At 57.1% G+C, this 24,822-nt stretch overlaps 2 protein-coding genes and 1 non-coding gene across 6 annotated transcripts in view; 2 read left to right on the forward strand and 1 right to left on the reverse strand.

Annotated features, from left to right (window-relative positions):
• Positions 1-9,426, forward strand: part of ACO2 (aconitase 2) — a 49,065-nt gene extending 39,639 nt beyond the window's left edge. For 2 of the 3 annotated variants that reach the window (XM_059886089.1, XM_059886090.1), the window contains exons 7-18: positions 346-450; positions 1,361-1,452; positions 2,416-2,521; positions 3,659-3,816; positions 3,949-4,022; positions 4,631-4,742; positions 5,801-5,923; positions 6,121-6,276; positions 7,102-7,293; positions 7,668-7,800; positions 8,297-8,418; positions 8,902-9,426. In XM_059886089.1, coding sequence (XP_059742072.1) covers positions 346-450; positions 1,361-1,452; positions 2,416-2,521; positions 3,659-3,816; positions 3,949-4,022; positions 4,631-4,742; positions 5,801-5,923; positions 6,121-6,276; positions 7,102-7,293; positions 7,668-7,800; positions 8,297-8,418; positions 8,902-9,036 — 1,508 coding nt within the window. In that variant the 3' untranslated portion in view covers positions 9,037-9,426. 3 annotated transcript variants of the gene reach the window in all.
• POLR3H (RNA polymerase III subunit H) lies at positions 9,285-21,824 on the reverse strand. 2 transcript variants are annotated; one of them, NM_001076962.2, is given in 6 exon segments: positions 9,285-10,787; positions 11,676-11,877; positions 13,185-13,248; positions 13,634-13,720; positions 18,583-18,679; positions 21,379-21,824. In NM_001076962.2, coding segments are annotated over 6 exon segments (615 nt in total). In that variant the 5' UTR covers positions 21,490-21,824; the 3' UTR covers positions 9,285-10,733.
• A 1,139-nt stretch (positions 21,825-22,963) lies between these two features.
• Positions 22,964-23,036, forward strand: TRNAM-CAU (transfer RNA methionine (anticodon CAU)). The gene has a single exon. It is a non-coding gene; the product is annotated as a tRNA-Met (tRNA).
• The last annotated feature ends 1,786 nt before the right edge of the window (positions 23,037-24,822 follow it).

Here is a 24,822-nt window from a genome sequence, read left to right on the forward strand (position 1 = left end):
GGACACAGCAACAGCTGGGCGGTCTGGCCAGGTCAGCTCTCATCACATGGTGGCCATCTAGTCTGCTGAGCAGGCAGCCAGGCCCGGAATTGGAGCTCTGCTCGTAGGGCTAGAATCTTGTGTTCTTCTCCCCGTATCCAGCAGCCACCCTGACAGCCGGGACACTGGGCTCCGGCCCCATGGCCTCTCTTTCCTGGCCCTCCTTTTAATCCTGAACCACAAGGGCAGTGAGAGCGAGGGAAGAAGTGATGCCAGCTCCCTGGCGCAAAGATATGTGTGCACCTCTAGCAGGTGCGGGGGCCTTGCCCAGCTGCTCAGCCGGCCCTGTGGGCTCTCTCTCTACAGGCATGGCGACCATCTGCAACATGGGTGCAGAAATCGGGGCCACCACTTCGGTGTTCCCTTACAACCACAGGATGAAGAAATACCTGAGCAAGACAGGCCGGGCAGGTGAGCCGGTGGGGGTTCTAATGCCCGCGTCTCTGAACTGACTTCAGGGCTCTGAGAAGCCCCTGGAAGTCTGTGCGAGCTTATGTGTGTGACTGCTCCTGAGTGGGCTTTTGTAGCTCTCATCAGCTTCTCAGAGGCTCTGGCCTCTCAGCGTGAAACATCATGGCTCAGGGATTTAGTTCCCCTGAACGAGCATCCTTGGGATTTAGTTTCCCCCGCAAACGGCGTCTGAATTCGGTTCTTCTTGGTCTGGTCCCTGACGCCCTCTATGGGAAGCTCTGTAAATGACATGTATTTGCTTCTGTTTGTAATTCCTACTCTAGCAGGGAAGGAGGAAAATCATTTGGTGCAAGAACCACTTTCTCAGCCTCCCCCAACAACTTCCCTGAGCTTAGCTTCTTTGAAACCCAGAGTTGGAAATGGGGCCTGGGGAGAGCTTGTTGGGTCTTCTGAAGGGAGGCGACTGGTGGAGCCAGAGGCTGGGGGACCTGGGGAGAGCTTGTCACTTTGTTTCCAAGCTCTCTGTACACAGAATCCTACCTGGAAGACTCTTCCTTTAGATATCAAGTAACTTCTCCTCTAAAATTCAGTGCTTCTCCTCTCCCTGACTCTGAACCCCAAGTCAGTGCCCGTCCTCAGTGTCCCCACGTTCCTGTGCCTCTCTCGTGTTATGTTGTAACTTCTGGCTCACTGAGAGCGCCTTCACTAGACTGTGAATTCCTCGAGGGCAGGGACTGTGTCCTCTGCTGTTGTTTTGTTCCTTTGTTTGCCCAGTCAGTGCCCAGGGCCCGGTGTGTGTGGCAGATGCTGGGTAACTGGTTCTGAGGGATGGATGGATGGATGGATGGATGGAGTCTTGTGACCAATTTCTGTCTTACATGCTTCAGTCTCCCTCCCTTGTTGATTTCAGATATTGCCAACCTTGCTGATGAATTCAAGGATCACTTGGTACCTGACTCTGGCTGCCATTATGACCAACTGATTGAAATTAACCTCAGTGAGGTGAGGCAGGGCATTGGTTCTAGGGAGTTTCTGAGGGTGGGGGTTGTTCAGGCGCCATCTGGAGACTTCTGGTGGGCCTCAGGGAGAGCTTGGGCAGGTCCCTGGCTGCACACCCAGCAAGGCTCTTGAGTTTTGGTTCCCCAGCTGGTCATTCAGAAACATTCAGTTTGCCCCTGCCTCAGCTCTCGGAGAAGCCAAGATTTTACCCTTGAGCTTGCTTTGTTGTGAGAATTCAGAGGGCAGGGCCCAAGATTCCAAGCCTGACCCTGGTGCCCTGAGACCTGTAGATCAGGGTAGCATTTGGAAGGCCAGAGGAAGGATGGGCTGGAGGAACCAAAGTAGCAGAACAGAGCAGCCGAGGGTTTGGGCCCTGAAGCCAACCTGCACAAGTTCAAATTCTGACTCTGCCACTTAAGCTTGTGACCTTACTTAAGGTCACTATGGGCCTCACTTCATCATGTGTAAAACCCGAGGCAGTCATGGGAACTGAATGAGCTAATTCATGTAACAACTGTTGCTGATATTTATTGAGGGCTAATTGGGTGCCAGGCACTTCAGTCAGTGCTTCACGTTGGTGATAAGTAGCATCACGTATAAAATGTCTGGCCTCCAGATTCCAGAAGCACCAACTCACTGGAGATAACGGGCTGAGGGAGCCGGCAGCCTTGATTCATCCCATGCCTCTGCTGTCTCCAAGCTCGTGACCTTGGGCAAGGCAGGCAGCTCTGCCATCTGCAGGCGGGAGATAATGACCTTGGGGGTTGGAGGGCTCCAGGAGCGGGTGCATGGACAGTGCCCGCTGTTCGGGCCCTTCCTGGGATGAGGTGTGAGCTGTAGAACGAGAGCTGGCCTCCCAGGCCCACCATGATTGGGCGAGCAGAAGCCAGGCCACCTCGAAGGAGAGAGGTGTCACACACCAAGCTGAGTTCCTCCCCATTCCCGCCCCCACCTCTTTTGCTTCAGCTGAAGCCGCACATCAATGGGCCCTTTACCCCTGACCTGGCTCACCCTGTGGCAGAAGTGGGCAGTGTGGCAGAGAAGGAGGGGTGGCCCTTGGACATCCGAGTTGGTGAGTACCCCCACCCCCAATCCCAGAGCCAGCAGGTCCGCCCAGGGCTGTGGACCATCGCCCGTGCTTACCGTGGGGCCCTCCTGAATGGTTCAGGCACTTTCTGAAATAGTTTTTTTTCCCTCCACAGCTTCTTAAAGAAATTACTTTTTCTTGGTATAAAAGAAATATGTATCAGTGTAGAGACTATTGACAAGAATTTTAAAACACCCTCAATCTCCACCCTCAGCCAGAACCAGCTCTTTGTACATGCCCATACTGATGTGTGTAAATTTTGTTTTACGAACATTTCCTCTTTGAACCACCATGCCTGACTTGACTTTACGTGCTTTACACACACACACTGGCATGTCGGTATCACTGGTGTCATCTTTTCGTGAAGCACGTGAACCCCGGTGGCCTGAGAGTGAATCTGACCCTGCCCCTTCATAGCTGGGTGACCGTGGGCTCGCTGCTTCGCCCCCTGTACCTCGGTTCCCCAGCTGTGAAATGGGGTGATACGGTTAAACTTGCTGGGAGGGGGGACGTGTTGAGGGCTGGCGAGAGCTTCCGACGGCGCCTAGCATGAGGCGCTGCCCAGTGTGTGCAGCCTTACTAGTTGACGTAAATAAAAAGAAGTCTTTTGGTAACTTAATAATTAGAAAATAAATCACTGAACTGGTAAGACAGACTATCTCTCTCTATAGACAGTGTGATGTCATCCAGTCTTTATTGGCTTTTTGAATAACTATGATAGACTTCTTTAAAAGAATTCTTTTCTTCCTGATTATAAAACCAAGTAGAAAGCCAGAGAACACTACAAAGTATAAAAGAAAATGGGCCTCTAGGTCCTTGCCCAGCAGTGGTCCCTGTCCGTAGTGTAGTGGGGGCCCTCCAGTGTGTGTCCACACACAGACTCTGTTCACTCTGAGACAGTGGGTTATACGCTGCCAAGGGTGTTCAGCGTCGTGCTCAGTCGCCACAGTTTCTCTTAAGTGTCTGGGTTGAGAGGATAGACAGCGAGATAGGTTGCTTCCAACTTCTGTCTGTTGGGAGCAGGGTCAGGGAACCCTTGACTGGATCTGGATCGTTTGCAGTCAGGCGGAGCTCTGGTCACTCTCCTCCTGACGGTCTATCCCCCCACCCATGACGCACCAGGTCTGATTGGCAGCTGTACCAACTCCAGCTATGAAGACATGGGCCGCTCCGCAGCCGTGGCCAAGCAGGCGCTGGCCCACGGACTCCAGTGCAAATCCCAGTTCACCATCACCCCAGGCTCGGAGCAGATCCGCGCCACCATCGAGCGGGATGGCTATGTGAGTGCCCGTGCGCTGCGCCCCAGCTCCCCCACCCCTCTGCTGAGGAACGTGGCTGCAGGGCAGATCTGGTGCCCTGGGGTTCCCGCCAGCCTGCCCCTGACCACTCCCCGTCCTCTCTCCCCACTGCAGGCACAGATCCTGAGGGATGTGGGTGGCATCGTCCTGGCCAATGCCTGCGGGCCCTGCATTGGCCAATGGGACAGGTGAGAAGCACAGGGTTTTTTTTTAATGTATTTTTTAAAATTAATTTTTTTTTAATCAAAGGATAATTGCTTTACAGAATTTTGTTGTTTTCTGCCAAAGAAGCACAGTTTTGTAGGATGGCCCCTTGTGTTCTGGGGTACAGAGCCCCAGATGTTGAGGGGAGATGCCCTTGGGGTGGAGCTTCCAGGGCTGTAGGATATTAGAAGACTTTTCCAGGCAGGACTAGAAAGTTGGGCTGGAGGTAAAGAGGAAGAGTCCCCCGCAGTGCTGAGTGGCTGCCTGCCCAAAGCCTGGGGAGTGGGAAGAAGCCAGGGAGGCCTCATCCTAACGCACATGGTGGGGGGCTTAGATGGACCCTCCTGAAAGGACGCCATAGCCCCGGTCAGGGATCCCTGGCCTTGGTCTGGCCTCTTGTCTTAACGTGTGGCTTCTAACAAACCTCAGTGATGCCTGCGGTTCCCTCCTGCTCCATGGGTGTGAGTCGAGTCCCAGGAGGAGGTGACCATTTCCAGGTCTTTCCATTTCCCCCTCCTCTGCCATGAGCTCGGCAGGTCAGGCCAGCTGAGAAGGCCAGATGTCCCTAACTGTGTCCCCTTTGACCTGGCAGGAAGGACATCAAGAAGGGGGAGAAGAACACCATCGTCACCTCCTACAACAGGAACTTCACAGGCCGCAACGACGCAAATCCTGAGACCCACGCCTTCGTCACGTCCCCAGAGGTGAGGCTCCGCCCTAACCCAGGATGGCCTCTGGGGGCCCTGCCCTGGCCAGTCAGGGGGGTGGGGGCCCCGCAGGGCTGCTGAAGGAAGGTTGGCATCACAGGGCCAGGAGTTGTTAGAGCAGAAACCAAGAGCCACAGGCCTTGCCAACCCCAGGCATCGAGCTCCCTGGGTGTGCCCTGCCTGGCTCCCCTCAGCCCCAGGAGTGTGAGGTTTTGTTAGAGTCACCACCGGAGACAGAAGGCAGTCCTGCCTCCACCCGGCCACATGGGCCAGATCCTCAGTGCCCCGGGGTCCAGTTGGTGACCCGTGAACAACACAGGAGGCACCTGCACTGCCCGAGCCAGGAGGGAGGCCGTGCTGTCACGAGGAACAGTCCGAGAGCTGCATGCTCTGGGCACTCAGTGCTTGTCCACACACAGTCTTCTGTGACTTGTTTTTCCTGCGCTGGGTCTTTGTTGCGGTACGCAGGCTTTGCTCTAGTTGCAGCAAACGGGTCACTCTTGTTGCTTGTTGGGTTTCTCACTGCAGCGACTTTTTCTGCAGAGCATGGGCTCCAGGGTGCAAGGGCTCAGTAACTGTGGTACACGGACTTAGCTGCCCCACGGCACATGGAATCTTCTTGGACCAGGGATCAAACCCATGTCACCTCCTTTGGCAGGGGGATTCTTAACTAGTGAACCACTAGGGAAATCCATGACTTGGTTTTTTAAATGAGCATTCCAGAAATACTTCAGTGAAGAAATGGCCCCCTCCATGTTTTCAATGCCCATGAAGGAATGTCGTCATCATGGGAGCGTTTCTGTGCCAGGGCCTCTCGGGGTCCAGCACTGGCCCTGCCCAAGGAGGCGCTGAGGTCCAGGCCCCGGGGGGCAGTAGAGGTGGGTGCGTGAGTCCTCTGCAGGCCCTGGTCCCAGAGACATTGCCGCAGCTCCTGCCTGCCAGGGGAGAATCTGGAATTTCCCGGTTCCACCTCAGTTCCACCTTAGACTTCTGCTGAAGTAAAGGGATGGGCGGGGAGTTTGGTGCGAATGACAAACTGGCCACCTCCATTCCAGATTGTCACAGCCCTGGCCATTGCTGGCACCCTCAAGTTCAACCCAGAGACTGACTTCCTGACGGGCAAGGACGGCAAGAAGTTCAAGCTGGAGGCTCCAGACGCAGATGAGCTTCCTCGAGCGGTGAGCAGGCACGGCCTCTGCCTCCCGTCCTGCGGGCCCACCTCGGCTTGGGGCTCAGGGCCGCTGAGATGCTTCCGGCCCAGGAGGGGCACTCGCCGGGACGGGGAGCTTGGCGCACGGGGAGCTTGCCTGCCACGGGAGCATGTCCACGTGGGACTGAGGGCTTGACACCCAACCTGCCCTGTCGCCTGCTACAGGAGTTCGACCCCGGACAGGACACCTACCAGCACCCCCCCAAGGACAGCAGTGGGCAGCAGGTGGACGTGAGTCCCACCAGCCAGCGCCTGCAGCTCCTGGAGCCTTTCGACAAGTGGGACGGCCGAGACCTGGAGGACCTGCAGATCCTCATCAAGGTCAGCGGCTCGGGGACGCGCGAACAGCCCTGCTGCCAGGGCACCCTCCCCTGATGGGCAGGAGGGCCCAGGAAACCACACAAGCCCCCACGGACCCTGGGGAGGACATGGTCAGGAGTCAGGCGGGGGCAGGAAGGGAGGTTTGGCTGTGGGGGAGTGAGGGGATCTGTGTCCCCCATTCTGCTGCCTTGTGCCAGGCCAGCTGCTCACGGGCCTCTGGGTGTAGGCAGTGAATGCAGCGTTAGGAGGGCAGGGTGGGCACTGTGACCCTCACAGCAAGCCTCTGTGCACTGGGCTTGACTGGACAGGCTCTGGCCCCGTCGATTCCTAGTCCCGTGGTTGAGCATCGGGTAGGGCCTGTGCCTGGGAGCTGAGCTGACCGGCCAGAGGCCTTGGAGCCATGCCACACAGGCACTGTACTGTTTACTGCGGGGTCTGCAGGCGGTGACATAGCCACCGTTAAGCCCACATGGTAGACAAAACTGATCAGTCACCAGGCAGAACCCAGACACATCCTCGGGCTTGTCTGTCCCTGGCATGAATCTGCAGGTGGTTTCCCAACCTGGGCATCTCCTACCTAGGGGCCTCGGGCTGAAGGGCGAGTGAGCAATCACACGGGTCCTCCGTGCGTGGCTCTGCCCCTTGAGGGGCGGGGGACAGCCTTGCCTGAACCCTCTTGGCCAGAGCGTGGTGACGCCAAGACTGCAACCCGTGTCAGAGCCTGACCTGCTTCTTCTGTCCCCACCGCCTACCTCCAGAGGGCCTGTCCGTCCACCACTCAGAGCCCACACCCCGACCTCTGTTCTCTCTGCTCACCCACCCAAGGTCAAAGGGAAGTGTACCACCGACCACATCTCGGCTGCTGGTCCCTGGCTCAAGTTCCGTGGGCACCTGGACAACATCTCCAACAACCTGCTCATTGGCGCCATCAACGTGGAAAACGGCAAGGCCAACTCCGTGCGCAATGCCGTCACCCAGGAGTTCGGTCCTGTCCCTGACACCGCCCGCTACTACAAGGTGGGGCAGAGCTGGCGCTTGCTGGTGGCCAGCTCGGCACTCCCGCTCGGGGAACGGGGCGTCCAGACTTGCAGCTGTGCAGTGGAATGGGGTCCCAGTGTCGAGGCGGCCCCATGTGCCCTGAGCTCTGGGTCACACAAGGGTGGGTCACACCTTCCCAGGCCCTGCGGACAGCCAGGCCCTGTCTCATCCTGTCTTCTGAGGGTCTGGCTGGGGCTGGATTCAGCTCTAACTTCCCTTGTCCTTGGGGTGCAGGTGAGGAGGGGGGCTCTGGCCTCTTGACCTGTGAGCCATAGGAGGCCTGAGGGCTGAGCAGGAGGTGGGCCAGTGCCACCCTCACCCTCATAAATTCACTCCTTACTCACCCCTGACAGAAACACGGCATCCGGTGGGTGGTGATTGGAGATGAAAACTATGGTGAGGGCTCGAGCCGGGAGCACGCAGCCCTGGAGCCTCGCCACCTCGGGGGCCGGGCCATCATCACCAAGAGCTTTGCCAGGATCCACGGTGAGCAGGAGCCCGGTCCCAGCCCCGCCCGCCTCCCCTCACTGGCAGCCCAGGGTCACCCGGCCCGCAGAGCCTGGTGGGGCTGGAGCCACGTGGCCGGTCTCCAGGGTGCGTCCACAGAGACCCCACAGCTCCCCGGCCTCCAGCCTCTGCCCCTTCTGGTTTGTCGGTTCTGACACCGCAGCTCCCCATCCCCGGCATAGTCTCGCTTCCACACTTGGAGCAGTTGAGATCCAGGCCTCGTGGTCAGAGGACCGTCTCTGATTGTCAGAGGCCTCAGGGAAACACAGGCACACAAGCACACTCGCCTAGGGTCCCACGTCACTGGGAGAGCGACCAAGCTGGCCCTTGCGGTCAGGGACCCAGGTTTGTCCCCACGTGGCAGGACCCGGGGTGACCCTCCCAGAGCCCTAACTGGGCTTGGTTGGTGAGGTTCCTCACAGAGAAGGGAGGGACGGGACCTGCCCACTATGGACTACTGCCCTCTGCCTTCTAGAAACCAACCTGAAGAAGCAGGGCCTGCTGCCCCTCACCTTCGCTGACCCAGCTGACTACAACAAGATTCACCCTGTGGACAAGCTGACCATCAAGGGCCTGAAGGACTTTGCCCCCGGCAAGGTCAGGGGGCAGGGAAGGAGGGTGGGCCAGCCAAGCACATGCGTTTCTCCCAGAGCCGTCCTGAGAGGGGAGGGGAGGGGAGGGTTGCCCTCCTACACCTGGCCCCACCTGTACCTCCTTCCGTTAGCCTTTGTTCTAGCTAGAAGGGCCCCTGAATTCTCCAGGTAACCCCTGAGAGGGAAGGAAATGCCTTCCCAGAGATGAACATAAAGCCAGCTCAGGCCCCCATTCCATCCAGTCAGTGGCCCAGGCCTGGCACTCCACGGCCACAGCCCACACCCTGCATGCAGGGCCCTGTGGTCCCAGGAGTCAGGGCCTCCGGGTCTTCCCGTGGCCAGCCGCCGAGGCCCAGACTGGGCCTAGGACCTGGTTCACCTTGCTGGCCCCAGGCCCCAGAGCGGTGGCCCACCCTCCTGAGCCTCTAGCGGAACCGAGGGCCGTGTTCCCAAGGGCCCGCCTGCCCACACGCATCCTTCCTCACAGCCGCTGACATGTATCATCAAGCACCCCAACGGGACCCAGGAGACCATCCTCCTGAACCACACCTTCAACGAGACCCAGATCGAGTGGTTCCGCGCCGGCAGCGCGCTCAACAGGATGAAGGAGCTGCAGAAGTGAGGGCCCGCTCAGCCGCCACCGCCCGCCGGCCTGCTCCTCGGACCCGGCTCCGGCGTCACAAGGGCAGTTCCGTGTCACCAGAACCGGACCCGATCTGATCCAGCCGTGGCTCCACTCGGAGATGTGGTGGCTGGGCCCCCTGCCCTCCTCCCCTCAGCCGAGGGAATGCCCCAGAGCCGGAGGTGGGGAGGCTCTTAACAGCGTGTCAACCCCCCGCCTTCCTGTTTTTAGTCCGATTCAGATCTTGAGCAGCTTCATGCAACTATTTATTTTTGATGACAGACGCCCGTCTAAAGTTTCTCTCTTGCCTGTTCATTTCACTGGTGGCTGAAGGATTTGAAAAAAATCCTTCTGCTCTTACAAGGAAAATAAGAATTCAGGTTCAGTGACTGTTGCTGTGTGAGTGGTGGTGTCTGCTGCTATCAGCTCCAGCAAGGGGCAGGGGGGTCCTTCACAGCCAGGCTCAGTGGACACCCCGGAGAGCCACGCCACTGCGTTTGTTTTTCAGCCCCACTGCCTGCGGGGCAGCCTCCCCTCCCCATCCCCACATTCCAGTTGCTTCCCCGATGGGCCTGGGGGGTTGGGCCTGATATGGAGCCTCTCCTTTCCCCTGGGCTTTGAGTTGCCCTTCAGACACGCAGTGTGTGTCTGTCTGTCGTACAGACTGGCCACCACATCCAAGGTCACAGCTAGTCCCCGTGTGCCCTGCCCCAGCCCCCTGGCACAGGGTGGCAGCAGGCACGGCTCCTCTCCCTGGAGCGCCATCCACTGGCACCACCCACAGCTCCAGACCCCTGTGTCCACGTGAGCCGAAAGGCCGGGGTGGGAGGCAGGCTCCATGGCGACCCCTTCATCAGGATAAGACTTGCCTGACGGAAACATGGTGTCCGGTGGGGGCTATAAAACCATGTCCTGGTCCCAAGAGAGGTTTCTGGCAGAAATGAACGGAGGGGCAGGAGGAATCTGGCAAAGCCGTTCTGTTGAGTAAACGATGAGGCCCACCTCCAGAATCTCAAATTATAAGCAGACAGACCCACAGCGTGCTCACAGTGCGGCCGAGGTCGCGAAGCGACAGCCAGCCCGAGGCTCCCTGCTGCACTGCTGGTGGGAACACTGCGACAGCAGGCGGCCAGCCCTCCCCCCGGGCTCAGGGAAGCCCACCGCTGCCACTTGCCAAGGAGCCGCCTGGCTGAGACCAGGCCCCCACCCCCCACACGCCCGTGGGAAGGAAGGTCGTTTCCCTTGAAGGTCAGGCTGATGAGCGCCTGGCAGCTGCCCCGGGCCAGCCTCTTGCTCTCTGGGTTGCTTGTGGGGTCGCCAGGCTCAGCTGGCCCAGAGCTTGGCCTGAGGCGGCCAGGACCTCTCACCCCCAAGTCCACCTCTGGGTCATCTCTAGACGTGATCTGGGGTCAGGAAGGGTGTGCTGTCCCGGCCGTGGCAACTTGGTGACTGTAGATCACTGAGACAAGGGCGGCGCTCCCGGGTGACGCTGTCTTCATTTATTAAATGTCTTTGCTGTCACCAACGGGCAGAAGTCCGTGGGGACCGTGGCACTCGCGTAGCTCTGGGAGGGGCAGGGGAGGGGACAACCTGGCAGGGCGCAGGCCGCTCCCCGTCTGCACAAGCGGTGGGGGTCTTCAGGGCCAGCTGTGCCTCCTTCCCGAGGGCCGGGCAGGGTCCGTGGTCACAGTGCAGGGCTAGCTGCTTGTCCACCAGGAGAGGAGGCCCAGGCCCGGCTCGCTGATGGATCCCTGCCAGGGTGGGGAGAGGGAACCGGCGTGCTTCATCTACCGTTCAGCCTGGAGCCAACTCGGACAGGAAGCAAAGGGGGCCCTCTCTTCTAGGTGAGGCTCCAGGGAGGGTAGGGCACAGCCAGCCAGGAGGCTCTGGGAACACCCGGGAGCCACACCAGCACCCCAGAGGGGAGGTGGACTCCCCTCTCGCTCCAGCCTTTTTGAGGCCTGTAAGGAAAGTGCTGGTTTACCGAGGACACGGCCCCTAGCCCCTCACCTGTATGCCTGCCCACAAGGGCACCAGCGTGCCAGTCCTAGGCCTGCCCTCCTGAGCCGCTGGTGGTCTAGTCCTGCCAGAAAAGCCTAGTGACCTTGAGCCCCAGCCTCCGAACCACATAGAGGGTACCACCACCCCTCTTCCTGACAAAGACAGCTGCCCTGAAAGTGAACAACCTGGGCCCCACGTTACACTAAAAAACCCTACCCGCAGGCCCTGAAACCCCACTTGGGTCATGTGTCAGACTTCATGAGGGCAAAAGACAAGGGACCCAAGGCGGATCGGGTGGGTTTCAGCTTCCCCAGGCCCTCAGGCCACTCGGGTCTGCAGTGGGAGCAGCCTTGAGGGTCCTGTCCCTCCCCCCACCTCCCCAACCCCCGGTTTCTTCCTCATACAGCCAGCTCATCAGCAGCCTTGTCCAGCTGGTGCTGTCCTCTCATGGGCAGGGGCCTGACTCGCCCGCCCTCCCCAACAGCATGGCAGCTTTATGACACCGCCGCAAGGACCACTGCTGCCCTGGCACGCAGAAACTGGGCTCCCCAAGAAGGGTCCACCCAAGACGCCACGGCACAGACTGCACCCCCACCTGCTGGGTCCTCCCGCCCCCGGGTCCCATCAGGACAGCTCACCATGAGCGTGTACGGAGCCTCCTTCTTGGGCAGCTCCTCACTGGAAGAGGCGGCCTCGGCCGAGCTGGGTCCCGTGGGGGATGTGTCCACGAAGCTCTCGTCCACCACCCGGAAGCGGACCTCCTCACCGATGTCCATGTATAGGTCGTGGGCGCCCTCCTCCGTCTCGTACTCCCACACCCACACCTGCTCTGCCTCGTCGCTGGGCGGGGCACACAGTCAAGGCAACAACCAGGCCAGCGGGGAAGCCCTGGGTTTGGGGGCGGGGGGGTCCCTCGGGGGGGTCCCTCCCATAGTGCCCACACCCCCAGGAAGAGCCAACTGCAGGCTGACATGTTTTACCTGGGAAGTCCCAGGAAGAGAGGGCTCAGCCCCACATACAAGAGGCGAGGTCGGGCCGGCCTGGAGCCCATGGAGTGACCAGAGTGCCAGGACCCAGGCTGGGAACACGGACATCAGAGCGGAAGGAGTTTGGAGCAGAGCGCAAGCTGCACCTCCACCCAGGAATGATCATGGCCCCTCAGTGCCCGGGGTTGGATTCCACCTGTGTGCCCTCTCAGACGCTGGCTGCCAAGTTCAAACCTCAGCTCACCGCCCGCTGGGGGCCAGGCCCACCCAACCTCTGTGCTTCAGGGCCCCCGTCGGTATACCAGGGGCGCTAGGGAGGCCTGCCCTCCAGGGCTGCGGTGGGGAGGTAATGAAACAGCACGCGTGGAGGGCGCCCTCCACAGGCCCCACGGTCGGCCCGAGCACCGGCCGCACGTCTCACGGTGCTCTCTGCTGGCAGGCAGCCCAGGAACCTTCCCAGTTTCCAACAGGACGTGGCAGATTTTCTGGCAAGTTTCAGAGTCACACACAGACCCTGCCCCAGGCCCTGTGCATGCGTACACGCACACACATGTAAACACACACACCATGCATGCACACACACGTACACACACAAAACCGGGGCCCCTCCCTCAGCAGATCCCACACTGAAGGGACATACTGCCCTCCAGTGGCAGCCCCGTAGGTGGGTCCTGCCTCTCCTCACTGCCAGGTCCCCTGCTGGGCACTCTGGGTACAGCTAGGACAAGATGGGGTCTCTCCAGGTGAGCAGTCTAGGGGAGCATCCACAGAAACAGCCACCCCAGTGCAGCAAGGCGAGGGCCGGGACAGGGACAATGGGGCAGCCAGCAGAGACTCCTCAACCAGCCCAGGACCTGCAGCGCCAGGCCCTCAGATGCGCACTGAGGAGGGGCGGCGGGCCGGCCAGGGGCCTCAGAGGGAGGCACCTGAGATGCTTCCTGAGGGGACAACCTGAGCGAGGCGAGCTGGAACCAGGCCTGGCAGCCCCGACGCAGGCGCAGGCCCCGCGGCCTGTGTGGGATGCACTGGCAGGTCCGTGCTTTGGGAGCAAACCAGAGAAGGGGTGGACAGAGGCTGGCATCAGGTTACAGGCCCCAGGGCCACCCCGAGGAGTGGGGACCCTCCTGTGGAGGGGCGCGAGCTCTCACCCTGGGAGGATACAACTTGGCCGGCTGCTGCAGCGACTCCGGAGGGATGAGAATGTCGTCGAAGAACCCTAGGGAGACTGGAAGACAGGCAGGTGACAACGTAAGTAGACAGGCCAGCCCTGAGTCTGTGCTGCCCAGGGCCCCTCCTCCACCTCGGAGCCCCACACCTCTGCCCGGCCTGAGCAGCCACCCAAACCCAAGGTGGACCCCGCACTACCAGGGCCAGCGGCCTGGGTCACCTCCGCCAGCTCCAGTGCCTCCCTCAGGGTGTCTCAGCCTCCTGGCCAAGGCCCCGAGCTGGCCAGGGTCCTCCATGTTACAGGACGGACGGCCGAGCACCCCCTCAGGAAGGTTCTGCTCATCTAGGTGGCGGCTCCCCTGACCACCTGGAGAGGCCACTGGCTCGGCGCCTGCCCCCGGCGTGCTCCCAGGTCTCGTGTGAGGACACAGGGCCAACGTTACCATGCACTCCCTCCGGGCTGCAGCCTTTGATCTTTCCAATCAGAATCTCGTCCAGGAACGGATGGAACACCACATAGCGAAAGTGAACTGGAAACAGAGATGGCGTGGCGGTGATGAGCAGGCCGTGAGCAAGGGCCACTCCGGCTGGGGGTGGCCTGTGCTTGCCAGTGTCCACCCTCACTCACTGGCACGCTGACCCCCATGGTGACACCAAGAGCCCACCCAGCAGTCCATGCCAGGCCTCCCCATGGGCCTAGACCCGTTAGCTGAGCCGGAAGGACCCTAACCCCACCTCCTGCAAGGCCTCTGCTTGGCCCCCATGAGAAGCCAGCAGTACTGGCCCTGAAACACAGGCCCGCTCCCAATCCGTCAGTCACACCTGAGCCCACATCTTGGCCATCAGTGACGCCAAAATCAACCTCAGCCTTCCTCCGGGCTCTCTCCTTGAAACTCTAACGAGGGCAGAAGCAACTGGCAGAGAGAACCAGGTTTGGAAACAAGTTCCCCATCTCCCGCTGACCGGCAAAGTTTGCCCCAGGCACAGCTCTGACCTGGAACAGGATGCTAAAAATGCCCTGAAATTTTGGGGGGCGGGGAGGTTGGGGGGAGCCAATAAACCAGCAACAATGCCTCTGTGGGTTCTCCGGTTCTGCCCTAGGTGGTCCCTATTCACGTGAGCCCAAGCAAAGTATCAGGTAGGGTCTGTGCCCACATCACAGACTCTGACTCCACGGCCTGGCAGAAGCCATCCCTTGATCACTGCTGCCCCTTGCAGAGTGCCTCAAAGCGGGTGCCCACTGAGCCCTAAAGGCATATGGTGTCTAAGGCCTGACTCCGCCAGGGCCAGATAATAACCATGAGGCTGCCCCTGCCTAGCCGCCCAGGGCCCATCTGAATCCGCCCGTGTCAGTGTCATGGTTCCCCACTGGAAGCAAGCGGCTCCGGGAGGTCAAGTAACCTGCCCACAGCCACATAGCTGTTCTGCCAGCGGGAGACTCCAAGCCTTTCTGAACCACCACCCAGATCCATGGAGTTGAATCTGCCTCCCCCGTTCAAACCCCAAACACAGGCTTCTGCTTTCGGCGCCCTCAGCTGCCTGGTCTGCTGGCTCACCCCAAGGACAGTGGGGTCCACCTGCTCCCCACCCCAGCTCCCTGCAGGCTGCTTCCCCATGACTCCACCATGCAGGAAAGCGTGGGGGGAGGACAGGGGGCAGCTGGTGTGGCTCCCTCCCGGTGAGGGGACAAGCACAGCTGTCTGAGCCTTTGTCGAGACGGGAGAGCCGCACGCTGACCTCGGAGAGAGCAGCTGAGGGCCGATGTCCCTAATGCACAGAATGGAAAAATCCCTCTGCCCGTGTGACCCAGTTCCATCAGCTCAGTTTAGTAAGTCCCCACGGAGCCTCTGCCAGGGCTGTGCCAGGCCGGGCTTGGGCACAGGGCTCGCTGGGGCAGGACAACACGTGATCCTGCGCCCAGGGAGCTCAAGTCTGGAACGACCACAACGAAAGCACATGGTGAGCAACCCAGGTGTCCGTGGACAGATGGATGGATAAACACACTGTGATACAGCCATGCAATGGAAGACTGTTCAGTCTCAGGAAGGAATAAAGGGCTAACACAGGGAGCCACACGGATGAACCTTGAGGATATCATGCTGCAGGAAACAAGCCAACCACAAAGGCCAGCACTGTAGGATCTTATTCACAGGAAATGTCCAGAAGAGGCAAATTCAGAGAGAGAAAGTTGATGCATGGTTGTCAGGGGCTGGTGGAGGGCAGGGAGTGATGGCTAATGGGCGTGGTATTTCTTTTGTGGGTGACGAAATTATTCTAGAATTAAGACAATGGTGACAGTCACACAGCTCCGTGAATACACAATGCTGAAAGCTCCTGAATTGTATGCCTTAAAAGGGTGAATTTCACGGTATGTGAATTATACCTCACTTAAAAACCAAAAGGAGGCCACAGCCCAGGTGGAGGGCCAGGTGGGTAGTGCTGTGTTGGGGGCCACCTCCCAAGAGCCCCCCCTGAAGTTCTAGGGATGTTCAGCCTGAGGTAGGAAACCCAAAAAGTCAAAAAGGATGGGTCTGAAGAGCCAGTAAGAAGAGGAAGACCTGTTCTTAGTTGTAGGCCGAGGATAAGCAGGGCTGCCTTAGGACGCAGTGAGTGTCTACAAAGGACAAATACCTTGACTGCACTCAAGGTGCCTGGAGGAGCCAAATTCACAGAGACAGAAAGTAGAGCGGTGGTTGCGGGGTAGGGATAGGGGGTGGGTAGGGAGAGGGGAGCGGGGAATTGGTGTTTAGTGCAGACAGAGATCCAGTGTTGGAAGACAATAAAGTGCTAGAGATGGATGGTGGTGACAGTCAAACAACGTACACATACCGACTGTCACAGAACTATACGCTGAACACGGAAAATGTTACGTTCTATCACAGCTTAAAGAAAAAGTAAAAGGGAAAAGAACAAAGCAAATGGTAGGCACAAGACAGGCTGCTCCGGGGCCATGAGTGGGGCCCCAGCTCAGCCAGAGGCGGGGGCAGTGGGCAGGTCAGGAGGGACTTCCTGGGGGGCGGGTCTACCCAGCTTGGAGGGCATGGGGCACACAGGGCTGGTGCCAGGTAAAAGTACCCTAGGTGACACGGGATGAGGCTGGCCAGTCGGGCGGGGCCAGTGTCACAAATCAAAAGGCTGACATCCCGCGAGCACTTACTATGTGCCGGGTGCCAGGCCAAAGGCTTCCTGTGGTTTTTCTCCTTGACTCCTTGTAATTATGTGAGGCAGGTACTATGAGTATCATACTGTTTTCCCAGAACTGAGTCTCAGAGAGATAGGTAAAGTAACCTGGCCGAGGCAGAAGTAAAACTAGAAGAAGTAGAAGGCAACTGGCGAATGAATAACCCTCTAAGTAAAGGCGGAGGCCCAGTGCTGAGCACCCCTCAACACACCCTCGGCCACAGCCCTGGGGAGGCAGTGGGGGAAGAGGGCCTGGGCCCAGGGTCAGCCCCGAAGCCTGGCCACTACCCCACCACAGATCAACAACTCGCCCTGCACGATGCTCCATGGGCCCCGAGGAGCTTGACTGCCACAAGTGTTACCCCAGTTTACAGATGAGCAAAGTGAGGCTGAGCCAGGTAGTCACCTGCCCGGGGTCCCCCTGCAGGGGGATCAGAGCCAGAATTCAACCCTGGGTCCACGTGGACTCTACCCCTGCACCTTGTTCCCGGGCACACCAGGGACCCAGGCACAGGGGGTCAGTCAGAAAACCAGCAATGATGCCCCACAGCAGAAACAACCCAACAAACGGGCAGAATCTCTGCATATTAGCTTTTCTCTCCAGTCTCTCTTGAAGTTCTGGCCCCCATACCACTTGTCTTCTGGACAGCAAGGCCCCTGTTCCCCAGCAGAGACTGGCTCAGCTAGACGGCGTCCTTCTCTGTAAACAGGGCCCGCGCGTCCTCGTCTCCACATCACCATCTGACCTTTCTGCTCATGAGACCGTCCCAGTCCACACACAACTCAGAGCTTCACGGCATCCTCGTGAATGAATTGTCTCCGGATTCCTGGACACACATACCAGGCAGCCTCGCAGCACGTTCTGGAATGCTTGGACATCCCTGTGCCGAGGCTGACGCCCCCAGTGGGGGTCAGGGCTGAGTGGGAATCACTGCGGGGCCCTCCCCAGAGATTCTGACTCAGAGGGTCTGGGGCAGACGGGCGAGCGCCCAGCTGATGGCGAGTGGCACATCTACACCCTGACTGGCCCTAAACCATCTCAATGGCCTCCTGGCCCTCTGCTCCTGACTTGGTTTGTCCCGGCAGGAGAGGGACCAACGCCCCACTTCCTCCCCGAGCCCTCCTCCCATGGGCTGCACATCCCTTTGCAAAGTGACTGCAGCTCTTCCCATCGGGGGAGTCCTTCTCCAGCCCTCGACTCTGGCCTTGGCCATGTGACCTGCTCTGGCCAATGGGATCCGAGCAGAGGCTCAGCCCGGAGGTGCTTTGGTACCCAGTCTGTCTGCCTCCTGAAAGAAGAGACCACGTGGAGCAGAGATGAGCAGCCCAGCCGAGGCCCCCCCACCCAACCAGTGTGCTAACCACCAGACACATGAGACCACCCTACACCATCCAGCCCTGGTCAAGTCAGCCCAGAAGACCACCACCAAGCTGACCGACAGAATCAGAGGAACAATTCAAATCAATGAGCTATCAGGACTCGCTATAAGCCAAGGTCCTGTCCTGAGAGCTTTGCGTGTATTAACTCAGTAACCCTCGACAGTCCTGTAACTTAGTCTACTGTTAACTGCCTTTTACTGAAGAGGAAACAGAGGCTGCATATTCCACTTACGACATAGAGCAAACAAGCAGCAGAGCTGGTATTTGAACTCAGAGGCCACGAGTTTAACCATCATGCCCTGGTGTCCCTCGAGGTCTCCCACCCGCAAGCAGCCTCCTGTGCCCTTCCTCACTCTCCCCACTTTGATTCAGCAATGCCGACTCCACTAACTGTCCACTCCCCCTACCTGAGCGCACCGACAGCCAGGCAGAGCAGGGCTCAAGCAACACACAGGACCACAGGGGACACATCACAGACAGAGCCACAGCCCCAGAGCTGGACAGGCCTCGAGAATCACCTCATCCACCTCCCCTTTTATTGGTCATGTTGCACTGCACGTGGGATCTCAGTTCCCGACCAGGGACTGAACCTGTGCCCTCTGCAGCGGAAGCACCAAGTCTCAAGCCCTGGACCACCAGGGAAGTCCCCGCCTCTTTTTTTATAGACGGGAAACCGAGGCCCAGAAATGGGAAGATTCTGCCCATACCACCCAGAAAATTTCTGGCAGAGTGGTCAGGACTAGATCCCAGATCTCCCAACCCCAGACCAGGATCCCCCACCGAAAACTGAGCCCCAAGAAACCCGAAAAGCCCAGGAGGAGAGGGCACCCACCTTTCGTGTGTGACGCACCATCCCCTGGGAACACGTACGCGTCCTCCAGCTTGGTGATGTCAAACAGACAGATGCAGAGTCCCACGTTGTACACGACCTGTGTGCGTCCATGTACACGCCCAGTGACTCCGAGGCCCAGCTGCCAGGGCAGTCTCTCCCGAGATCCGCACCTCCCCCCTCCACGGGGCAGGTATCCCCATTTTAAATGCACTGAGGCAACGCCTGAGGTAAGGAACTCCAGTAGGAGATGAGCTCTAAAAAGAACAAAGCCTTTGGTGACAAGACAGATTCAAGTCACAACAGCAGCCCCACCACTCCCTGTGTGGCCTGCAAGGTCACTTCTCTGAGCCTCGGTTTCCCCATCTGCAAAAATGGACATACCAGGCTGTGGGGCTGTTAAATCCTAAGAGAACAGGTGTGAAGCGCCTAGCTCAGTAGCCAGCTCACCTGCTAGAAGGAACCCTCTCCAATAAAGGATCATCACTATTAGTAGCAAGGACCGGGGTGGGGAACACAAGTTAAAACTGCACTTTTCCAAGGTCCCAAGTCTATCCTGGAGCTCACAGTTCGGAGTGTCAGAACCACAGCTAGTCGCTGTTCTGCTCACAAAGTCTCAGACACACAGACGTGGCCACAGGGACTGAGGCTGGCAGAGTGACACGCAGGAGGCCCTGAGACTGGGCAAGACAGGCCAAGGACGTCCACACCCCATTTCCACCTCACGATGCTCCAAAGGACTAGCCGCTCGGTGTCTGCTTATCTGACACCAGCATCATCACATCCCAAACAGAGACCTTGCAGGACTGTTTACGGATTAGCAAGGAGCTCAGAGAAGTGAGTCCTGGCCAGACCTCAACGCAGTGAGGCTCAGAGTCTGGATGGTTTGGGAAGCACAAAGAGACAGGCGCCCTTGACTGCACCTTGGACCTCTTTCGCGAGGCCTCCTCTCAAATGACTCAGTAATTCAAATGCAGAAATACTCGTCTGGGAATTCCCTGGCAGTCCAGTGGTGAGGACGCTGCACTTTCACTGCTGAGGGCCTGGGTTCAACCCCTAGTTGGGGGACTAAGATCCCACAAGACTCAAGGAGCAACCAAAAAAAAAAAGGAAATACTTGTCTGAACATGTCAGAGAAGGCCCTGGGCCACAAAAGGACTACATTCCCTTCTTGGACTTCTCATATCTTCTCTCTTTGTCCCCTCAGAGGCCCCCTCTCCTTGTACCTTACAAAGTAACCAGACACCATCCACTAAGGACTCTGTGAGTTCTCGCCAACAACGCCCCAGGTCTGTACAACCCAACTTCTGTGACTTCAGCCTCTGTGGCAGGGACCTGCCTCCAGTCTCTAGCCAGCCGGTCTTCTTCCTGCTGGCTCTTTTTCAGCCTACTACAGATGAAGGCCATCACTCCAGCGAGGTCCTGCGGGCCCTGTATGGGCTGGCTCCCACCACTCTCCAGCCTGCCCTCCCCTTTCTCCCTCTGCCCTGGCCACACCAACCTCCTCCAAGCTATGACAGGTTTGATATTCCTTCCTGCCACAGGGCCTTTGCACATGCTCTTTCTGCTTCCTGCATAGCTCTACTCTGCCCGGAATCCCCTACATGAGTTCTTCCTCATCACCAGATCTCAGCTCAAGTATCACCTCCTAGCAAAGCCTCTTGTCTCCCTCATTGTAGGCAAAGTTCCCTCATTCCACAGGCTTGTGAGAACACCTGTTGTCATAATGTAAGTAGGTGAAGTAGCTCAGTCGTGTCCGACTCTTTGCAACTCCACGGACTGTAGCCTACCAGGCTCCTCCCTCCATGGGATTCTCCAGGCAAGAATACTGGAGTGAGTTACCATTTCCTTCTCCAGGGGATCTTCCCGACCCAGGGATCCAACCCGGGTCTCCTGCATTGCGGGCAGACGCTTTAACCTCTGAGCCACCAGGGAAGCCCATAATAGTTATCTCAGTTGGTCAACACACACTCAACTGTGAGAGTCTCTTATTCATATCTGCTGTCCCCACCACACTACAGAGTAGAAGCGTGTCTGTTTTATTCATTCAACAAACAATTATGGAACATCTGCTCTGTGCCCAGACTCTATGGGGGTTACCTGCAGAGAAGAAAAAGGTCACTGCCCTCATGTAGAGGAAAAGAAAAACAGTAACCAAGTAAACAAGCAAGAAAAGAGTGTGGCGACTGCTAAAACGGAAGGAGTGGTGTGGCACAGAATAACTGCTTCAGAAAAGACAGAGGGACGGCCTCTGACTGGCACTAAGGCGTGCTGGCCTGGCAAGTAAACGGTGCACAAACATTTCTTTTGAAGGAATGAATGGCTAAACCTCCTGACAGCTGAACTACCACCCATCTTCACAGCAACAATGCATGGTTGGACAACAATGATTATTTCCATTTTGCAAATGGAAACCGAGGCCCAGAGAGGGTAAATGACTTGATTTAGATTGCAAATTATCAATAATTTGGAAGTGGGGACGCTGCTGCTGCTAAGTCGCTTCAGTCGTGTCCGACTCTGTGCGACCCCAGAGACGGCAGCCCACCAGGCTCCGCCGTCCCTGGAAATATTCCCCAATTACAAGAGCCTTTTTCAAACCCAATTTTTGATTCTCTCCAACATCCTGGTGGGGTAAAGGATGAGTTCATCCCACGCACAGGTGAAGAAACCGAGTTCTGAGACGTTAAGCTCCTTGCCCAAACGCCAAGACTTGGCACGGCCAGGCCGGCGGCGGGCGGGTACGCAGTGCTGGCCCTTCCCGTGCTCAAGGCCTGCCTGCCACCCCGCGGGGCCCAGTACCTTGTTGGCCAACTTTTTGTTCAACTCTTCGGCGATGGAATCGTTGAGCTTCCTCTCAAACTGCCACGGGGGGATCCGCACGGTGTCCACCATCTCCACGAGGACAAACATCCCAGCCTGGGCAGGGGGCTCTGAGAGCCGGAGGATCAGTCACGCACCGGGGCCTGCGGCGGTGGGGATCCCCGAGCCGGCTCTGTGGCGTCCCAATAGGCGATAACCGTCCCCAGGCCGGTAAGGCGGGCTGCGCCGTAGGGCCCGGGGTGTCCCGTGCGGGGCGCGCTCCGACAGAGAAAGAAAACAGGCTCAGCGGCGGCGGGGAGGTCTCCTGGCTGAGCCGGAGCGGCGTGCGGCCCGCCACATGCAGCCCCTCACCACGCGCCGCCACCACACACCGCGCACCCAGACGCAGCCCGCTTCAGCGAGACCTGGGGCGAGATTCCGAATCCAGTGGCTTCCGGAGGGCTGACCAATAAGAAGCTTCGGCCCGCCCCCGGCGTGGGGCGGGGCTGCCTACCGGCTCGTGCGAGGGGCGGGGCGAGGCGGGGGCGGAGCCTCCCCTTCGGTGTGCGCGGAGCTGTCAAAACCCTCAGACAACGCTTTCAGGTTGCTAGGCGACCTCGGTGCCACCCAGTCAGCTCTCGCCTAGCCTGTACGTCCTCTCCTTGCTGGTCTCAGACAGTCCTCAGCACTACTGCCCGAGTGATCCTTTCCAAATGCAAACACAATTAGACCCTACCGGATTCTGGAAACGGGGAGAATTAACCGGAACCGAGCAGCGGGACCTTTTTCGGACAATAGAAATGTTCTGTGTCTCCTTTTAGCAGGTGGTTACACGGATGTATGTAATTGTAAAAACTCATCCAATTCAACATTTAAGATCTTTGCATTTAACTGTAAGCAGATTAAATCTCAATTGAGAAGCAATAATAAATTGGGACCAAAAAAAGAGAAAGAAAACAACCCCTCAGTGGCTTCTCGTGCGTGCTAAGTCATTTCAATCGTGTCCGACTCTTTGCGACCCTATAGACTGTAGCCCGCCAGGGTCCTCTGTCCATGGGATTCTCTAGGCAAGAATACTGGAGTGGGTTGCTGTGTCCTCCTCCAGGGGATCTTCTTGACCCAGAGATCGAACCCCTATCTTTTATGTTTCCTGCATCCGCAGGCGGTTTACTTACCACTAGCGCCACCTGGGAAGGCCCAGAGGCTTCCCATTCAGTTCAGTTCAGTTCAGTTCAGTTCAGTCACTCAGTCGTGTCCCACTCTTTGCGACCCCAGGGACTGCAGCATGCCAGGATTCCCTGTCCATCACCAACTCCCGGAGCTTACTCAAACTCATGTCCATTGAGTCGGTGATGCCATCCAACCATCCCATCCTCTGTCATCCCCTTTTCCTCCTGCCTTCAGTCTTTCCCAGCATCAGGATCTTTTCCAATGAGTCAGTTCTTTGCATCAGGTGGCCAAAGTATTAGAGTTTCAGCTTCAGCATCAGTCCTTCCAATGGCTATTCAGGACCGATTTCCTTCAAGATGACTGTTTGGATCTCCTTGCAGTCCAAGGGACTCTCAAGAGTCTTCTCCATGGGATTTCCTTGGTGGTTCAGTGGTTAAGACTCTGAACTCATAATGCAGGGGGCCCAGGTTCGATCCCTGGTCAGGGAACTAGATCCCATATGCAGCAACTAAGACAAAGTGCAGCCAAATCAATTAAAAAATAAATTTAAAAAAGAGTTTTCTCCAACACCACAGTGCAAAAGCATCAATTCTTCTGCTCTCAGCTTTCTTTATAGTCCAACTCTCACATCCATACATGACTACTGGAAAAACCATAGCTTTGACTAGATGGACCTAGGTTGGCAAAGTAATGTCTCTGCTCTTTAATATGCTGACTAGGTTTACCAGAGCTTTTCTTTCAAGGAGGAACCGTCTTTTAATTTCAAGGCTGCAGTCACCATCTGCAGTGATTTTGGAGTCCCCCCAAAATAAACTCTGTCACTGTTTCCATTGTTTCCCCATCTATTTGCCATGAAGTGATGGGACTGGATGCCATGATCTTAGTTTTCTGAATGATGAAGATCATGGCTTCCCATTGAACTAGTAATAAAATCCAAAACCTTTCTGGTAGCTCACAAGGCTTTGCAGGATCTTGACACTACCCACAGGCCTCCAGCCCCATTTTATTCTCTCCTGGCATTCCAATCTCATTCATCTTCCTATGGTAGCTAACGTGGGCTTGGGCTAAGAGAAGTTAGTAACTTAAGATCATGGGTTGCTAAATGGCAGAAGTGGGCCCCACTGGAATCTCTACACTACACAGTCTCTAAAAGTTGGTGGGTCATGGAAATACACTACACAGTGTTGTTTGTGGGTTTTTTTTAATATTTATTAATTTGGCTACATTGGGTCTTAGTTGTAGCACTCAGGATCTCTGCTGGGTCATGGGGAATCTTTCACTGTGGTGCACAGACTCTCCAGTTGTAGCCTGTGGGCTCTGGAACACTAAGGGTCAGTAGTTGCTACCTGCAGGCTTAGCTGCTCTGAGGTCTCTGGGATCTTAGTTCTCCAACCAGGGATTGAACCTGCATCCCCTGCACTGGAAGGCAAATTCTTCACCCTTGGACCACCAAGGAAGACCCTGCAGTATGTTTTAAACAAACAAAAAGAGACTTGGAGTACATGACAGAGGCACTCAGAAATGCATGGTCCTTCGATTTGCTGATTTTACACATATAGGGATATCTCTGTAAGTCCGGCTGCAGTGACCAAATTTGGCCTTCTCTGCATCTATATTATTTTTAGGTCTGTCTGCTTTTCCTAGGATTTGAGCTTCTTGAAGTTGGGAGGAAATGTGACTTTAGCTCTTTATTCCCACAATTGCCCAACATCATTTCTAAGATGTCTTCAGTAAAAGTGTTTAGGAAATCATATTAATTCTTTCTCTCAAATCTCTCGAAGTTTTCCTTCTTCATTTCATTCCCACAACTTACTGCCCTGAAGGGCTTTTCATTGCTGCCCCAGAGCTTAGCCACCACACATCCAAGCTCCTGGCCTCAGTCTTTCTTGCAAGTGACCCACCCACTGTCACAAAAGCCTTCCCTTCATGGATTTCTTTTGTCTACACAGAAAGTTCTGGACTAAGCCCAACCTTCCTCTCCAGCCTAACCTCCCTTCTGTCCTCTAGTCACTGGGAGCTTCCAGCTCCAAGGATGGAGATAGTCCTTTTATAGCCCAGTCTTGAACACTTCTTTACCTGAAAACTCCTACTCATCCATCAGAACCCAAATGTAATAACTTTCTCATTCATTTATTCAACACACTATGTGACAGCTGTTAGAGATCCAGTGGGGAAGAAGAACTGGTTTCTAGGCCCAGATTAAGCTCAGAGGGGTTGGGAGAAGGAGAGGGAGGGCAGGGCCAGAGGCTTTGAGAAAAACAAAAAGTGTTTCAG

This window comes from Bos taurus, chromosome 5 (genome assembly GCF_002263795.3).
Source record: "Bos taurus isolate L1 Dominette 01449 registration number 42190680 breed Hereford chromosome 5, ARS-UCD2.0, whole genome shotgun sequence".
In the NCBI taxonomy this organism is placed as follows: Eukaryota; Metazoa; Chordata; class Mammalia; order Artiodactyla; family Bovidae; genus Bos; species Bos taurus.